Source organism: Terrapene carolina, unplaced genomic scaffold (genome assembly GCF_002925995.2).
Source record: "Terrapene carolina triunguis isolate 2854851 unplaced genomic scaffold, T_m_triunguis-2.0 Scaffold558, whole genome shotgun sequence".
In the NCBI taxonomy this organism is placed as follows: Eukaryota; Metazoa; Chordata; order Testudines; family Emydidae; genus Terrapene; species Terrapene triunguis.
Window position 1 is genome coordinate 13,204,838 of NW_020664909.1, and position 6,125 is coordinate 13,210,962.

General features: G+C 44.7%; 1 protein-coding gene across 2 annotated transcripts in view; it reads right to left on the reverse strand.

The window, feature by feature from the left end:
• Window positions 1-5,105, reverse strand: part of RCSD1 (RCSD domain containing 1) — a 53,793-nt gene extending 48,688 nt beyond the window's left edge. For both annotated transcript variants that reach the window (XM_026659023.1, XM_026659022.1), the window contains exon 1: window positions 4,945-5,105. In XM_026659023.1, coding sequence (XP_026514808.1) covers window positions 4,945-4,950 — 6 coding nt within the window. In that variant the 5' untranslated portion in view covers window positions 4,951-5,105. The remainder of the gene's footprint in view (window positions 1-4,944) is intronic.
• Between the last annotated feature and the right edge of the window lie 1,020 nt (window positions 5,106-6,125).

Here is a 6,125-nt window from a genome sequence, read left to right on the forward strand (position 1 = left end):
TGGTGTGGTGTGTAGTTGCTGGTGAGTATTTGCTTCAGGTTGGGGGGTTGTCTGTAAGCGAGGACTGACCTGCCTCCCAAGGTCTCTGAGAGTGAGGGATCATTTTCCAGATAGGTTGTAGATCGTGGATAATGAGAGGTTTTAGCTGGGGGCTGTATGTGATGGCCAGGGGTGTTCTGTTATTGAGGAAAGGTCACAGGATTTCCTAGACCCACATGAACAGTATGTGTAAAGCAAGCTGACTTTTCCCCTTCTTCACTCTCCAGACACACTGGTGCCTGGAATGTGGTGGAGCTGATGTACGCACTCACTAAAGGAAGTGTATTATGCTGCTCAGCCGCAACACTTCCAGCCTATTAAAAAGTGGTGATGGGCTGGGGAAGAGCGACTTGTCCAATCCTTGGCTCAGGAGGCTGATAGGGTTATACTGGGGCTGGTTGGAAAACAAGAATTCTGTTTTGTGAAAAATAAACCCCCTGCGGTTTCAAAAATTGCTTTAGTTTCTCATCAGAATGAAAATGAGACTTTTAGGGTATGTCTACACTTTGAGATGAGGTTGTAATTCCCAATTCAAGGAGACATACCCGTGCTAGCTCTAATCGAGCTAGTGCACTAAAAATAAAATGTAGCCAGCAGAGGGTGAGCGCCAGGAGGGACTAGCCACCCTGGGTACATGCCTCATGTCTCGGACGAGAGTGTACTCAGGGTGCCAAGCCCCTCCTGCTGCTCATGCAGTGGCTACGCTCTATTTTTAGCATGCTAGCTCAATCAGAGCTAGCATGGGTATATCTTCCTAAGCTGGGAATTGCATCGCCACTTTGCAGTGTAAACATGCCCTAAGAGAGTACCACTAGCCAGAATAACCAATAGCCTAGTGGTTAGAGCGATCATCTGAGATGCAGGAAAGCCACATTCAAGTCCTTGCTCTGCCTGGTGCTGAATAATTATTAGTAGGGACAGAATAACTGCTTCTGCAGCGGTGTTGTCGCTTGGGGAGAGGACTTTAGCCCCCTGGATTTTTAGTATGATATAATAATGGTAGACTAGAGCTCAGTGCTATGCTCTGCCACAGTCTGTCTGAATGTGCAGTTAAATAGGAAGGTAAGTCTGTCTGTATTCCCTTCAGAGGGAGCAGTTGTGTTGGACTCTGATGATGAGTCTGACAGCTCATGTGGGAGGAAAGGGGAACAGAGGGCTGAGAGAATCTTCCTTCCACTCCTCTGCTTCTCCCCACTATCTCACCTATTGGGACCAGGGTACGGGCCACCATGGGTTCTTGTGGTAGTGGCAGAAGTAAGGAGTTGATGTCATTCTCACACTCAATGCCCTGCCTGTATCAGGTGAGGACCCATAGCCCAGCAGCTCCTGTACATGCCTCCTGTGGAGGATGCCCCAAAGCAGAGAGAACACAGGCTGTGGGACAGGGAACCCATTCAGTACATAGCCACAGAAATGAAGTGGCCAAATGAGCTACCAGAGGAGCAGAGAACTGCTCTCCTCTCTGGCAAAATGAGAACCCATCAGGAGTCAGCTTCCTGGAGGGAGATAGAAATACAGACACCAAGAGGAGGAGAAATGAAGCCTGCTGAGGGATACAGAGAAGGGAGAGGTAAATGTCCCCAAAATAAAGTTGTCAGCTGCATCCCTACTGTTCAGAGAAAATAAGAACCACTTTTCACCTTAGTCCAGAAAACAAACTGAAGCTCAGAGACTTGGATTGCTTCCACCTACCTTATTTGTAACTTTCATGTGCCTCTGTGCTACCAGTCTCCAGCATAAGGGTGGCAGGGAAAATGCCATAACAATAACCTACTTAACCAGCAGCAGGAGGTAGTTCCACATGAGGCCTAATCTCACAAGTTTTCCAGCTGAGTTTCATAAAGCTCAGAGGCTCTTACAGTTCCAAAATGCATTTGAACTTGAGGCTGCTTATTCAGACCAAACTCCAAACCTTCTAAGGTAATTACAAACTAACAGGGCTGCATGTTTCCACTACTCCCAATTCTGTGGGTCCTGGGGAGAAAATATAGTGAATGTTCTCCTGAGGGAAGTTTGGCTTTCAGTATTGCTAACCCCAAGTGTTTTACATTTTAGTTCTTTTTATTTGCAGTCTGCAGGTGGAGCCTTTTAGGATTCACATTTTCAAGCTTTGGTCTGCAGCCATGAAGGCTAGAAGCTTACCTTTTAAAAATGAAAGATGAAATTTTTAGGTTAAACCTGACTCCAGGAGTGGGGGCATTAAGAAAAACAAAATATCATGAAACTCACAGTAAAACCATAGGAATTGGCAACCTTGGACTTTGCTGTATTCTCCCTTACGTGGGGTGCTAACCCATCTTTGTTTGTAAAGCAGCTGACCTAACTAAATGCTCAGTATGTTCCTGATGGCAGACTGGATAAGATTCTAGCTACAAAACACAAAGAAAAACAGCAGCAATAAAACCACACAAGGCAAGTGAGCCCTGGCTATTTTTCTTCTAAAGGTTCTAGAGATCTGATAGAAATGGCAATCATCTGGAGGTAGCCCATCTCATTTCTGTAGTGCTGGTAATCATCATCCGTCCCATTAGTGTGAAGAGCTTGCCAATTATACCAGCTACAGAGCACCTAACTGCTCTGCACTCTACAACTGAAGCAAACTGCCTGGCAAAGGCGGAAAATGACAGAACTTCTTGTTCCTGTTGCACTGATGCATTAAGCATAGATCCTGCAGACAAAAGTCTGTATCTATCACTATATTCTGGCCCAGCTGTCTGCAAAATGCTGTAATGAGGGAGAAGCAGACAAGAAGGGACCTGGAAATTCCTGAGTCTTTAATCCTACCTCTGCCACTGGCTTCATATGTGGCCTAAACCTCTATATAATATTAACTTCCCTTACAGTGGTTTGAGAGACTAAATTCATTATTTGTAAAATGTTTTTGAAGATGAAATGTGCTGTTAAATGTTAAATATAATAACTAAAAGGAGATGTGATGGTCTACAAATGGTTGAAGCAAGTAAAAATGTAGGCAGGACAATAATTTATGGTGGTAAAAAGGAGATAGCTAGGAGTAATGGGAAAAATCAAGAGAAGGAAAATTTTAGATTAAATCTGAGGAAGAACTTCCTGATAATGAGATCTAGTAGGCCCTGTGCGTCTCCCAAAGGAAGTGGAAGCCACATGTCTTGTGACCTTTAAAACACAACTGCATGAAACACTAGAAAATACATTGTCCCGTGCTGGCGGAGAATGGATTAGATGTGACCTAATGTCTGCTCACGCTCTAAGTATTAGTCTGCCTATAAGCATGTGATTTCCTGCATAGTAAGTACTTTTTATATTAGATCTTCTACTAGCCCCTGAATTTCATGAGTGTCTGGCTTTATATATTTTCAGAGTTTCCTAGCAGGCTGAGAATCACCCCTGGATAACCTTTAGTCTGTTTCATTGGCTTATGAGACAAACAACAAAGCCCCTTCTCAGACAGAAGACATCACAGGATGCTGTACAACGAAAGACGATAAAACTAACTGTAACTTAAGGACAGTTAATGACCCAGGCTTGGCTCTATCAAATCCACATCCCCATAGGAATCCACTTAATTTGTGACTCCTGCAACATGGCTCATCTTGAGTTGGTGTGATCACTGCTTGATTCTGCTCCACACATAAAACCCAGGTGACCAAAGGTCTGACTGCCTTTTGAGGACTTTCTACTGAAGGTGCCTGATCTTTAACCCGTGCCCTTAGGGCATCCCAGCAGGCAGAGGGGCTGATTTAGCAACTGGGAGTTATCAGAACTCCCAGGGTGAGCTGCACAGTGGAAATATTCAGAGAAAAATGATGGCGGTGCCCAAGGAACACTGTTCCCTATTCTTGCTGTGTGTCTCCTGTGCTCAGAGCCACTTCACCACTAGGACAGGGGCCTAACCCAAAACTTATTTCCCCAGAAAGAATACAATAACTTACTTAGCAAGATCTGTAATTGCAGAGGAATGAATGAGAAAATCTTTTGCCATTTGAAGTTTTGACAATTGTAACAATCTCTCTATATTCTATGCCCTAATTAATAACAATAAATAATACTTTGCTCTTCTATGGCAACTTTCATCTAAGGCTCTCCAAGTGCTTTAAAAACTCTAGTGAATTCAGCCTCGTACCATCCCTGGGAGCTAGGGAGCACTATCACCCCCATTTTGCATTAATGGAAACTCAGGCACAGAGGGGTGAAGCACTGTGCCCAAGGTCAGGCTGCAAGTCAGTGGCAGGGTTTGGAATACAACTCTGGAATTCTGACCGATATCTCTGTACTCCCACCATCAGACCATGCTCCCTGCGTTCCCTGGGGACAAGATCGGGGGTGCAATGAAAAGTACAAGAAATTCTTAATTATATGGTATGACTTTTTTTTGCATAAACAAGGTTTCTTATATCCGCTGCTTCCTGAGTCAAAAATCTCTGATTTTGACAATGAAAGTGAGATTGCAAGATCCACAAGGGACAGAAGGAACATTGGGGTCTAAAATAAAGGACATTCCTGCAAAGGGGCAGCTGAGATGTATGGCTACAAATACCCCCATGAAGCCTGAAGTTTCAGCTCTATCGGCTAGTTCCTCCTCCTGTGCCCAATTTTATAACTGAGTATTTGAATCATGCCTCAAAATGATGCAGGCCCTTGAAGGTTACTGCCTTCTCCAACTCAGGGGAAGAGGCTCAAAAATGAATGATACTCCACACTCCTCCCCTATATTCACATGCTCTCTTCTTCTCTCCCTCCCCCCAACTTTAGAATAACTCTGTGCAAGAAGTTCGAAGGGGTCATTTACCGTTTAATACAGCAAATTGAAATTATTACCTGCTCCTAGTGGGAAAGTGCCATGTAAAGGTGGAGCTAATTCAATCTGAACTGCTGGGGCAAGTAAGTCAGCAAAGTAACGCGCGGCTACGGAAATAAATATTTTACCTCCATATCCTGCAAGTGAGGGGTGTCCTCAGGACAGTCGTTCTTCCCCACCCTTTCCCCACTTAGCTGTGGAAAGTTTCTGTCCAGCCAGAGTGAGAACACACTGCTGAGCAGCGTATAATATAATATCCAAGCCCCAGCTCAGCTTGAGAACTGACAGAGCCCAGTGAGCAGCCCTGCACTAGAGAACAAGGAAGGAGGGAGGGTGGTTGAGAGGAAGGGAGGGTGGGGAGTGGTGGGGGAGGCAAAGCAATCAGGGTTTAAATTTAGACACAAATCTAAACAGATACTGTCCTTCCCAGAGTGCAGGGCTCAAGAGAAACCTAGCAGCAAACTCTGTGCTCTGCCCAAACATGGGGGCACTAAGTGTGTATTTCCTCTGTATCTCTCCCTTTCTTTCTCTTCTGTCCATACTCCCACCATAATTTTCTTTTTTTCTTTCTTCTTCTTCTCCCTACATCTGCATTCTTTCCCTCCTCTGTTTGTCATTATTCTCCCTCTCCGGGTCTGCAGTCTTTTCCTTTTGCTGCAGCCGTTCCTTCTCTTTTTCCTCTCCTCTTTCAACTTCTGACCTTTTAAATCTGTAGCGGGTGAAAAGATTTTAACTGACACTTGGGATGGGCATGGGGAACATAAGAGGAGCAGATATCATATCATTATTATATTTGTAGGGATGAAGGCTTCACAGTGGTAGGTGCTGTGCAAACACAGAATAAAAAGATGGTCCCAACTGGAGATGTAAATTGCTAAGTCTGAAACAGGATTGACTTTTTCCACTTCCAGTCTCTTTTTTTTCACCCTTTAGGCAGATGTGCTAATTCAGGATGCTACTTTTCTCAGTAAAGACTTGAGCACTGACAAATAAAGCTACAGTTGTGGTGGTAAAGCTGGTTTTTTTTTTTTTTTTTTTTTGTTTCACAGGATTTTGGGTTTTTTTTCTCTGGCAGTGTTTCAGCGCTGGCAGTTTCAGCGCCACTCAGAGAGCGCTGAAGGGAAACCGCTGTTGTGTGTTCACACTGTCAGCTGCCCACACAATAGCATGTTCACACTTGCAGCGGTATTCAGAGCGGTGCACTCTGGGCAGCTATCCCACAGAGCATCTCTTCCTCTTTTGCTGCTAAGTGTTGGGGAAAGGCGGAGGGGGTCGTGGGGCATCCTGGGCCCCTTGATGCATTGCTTTG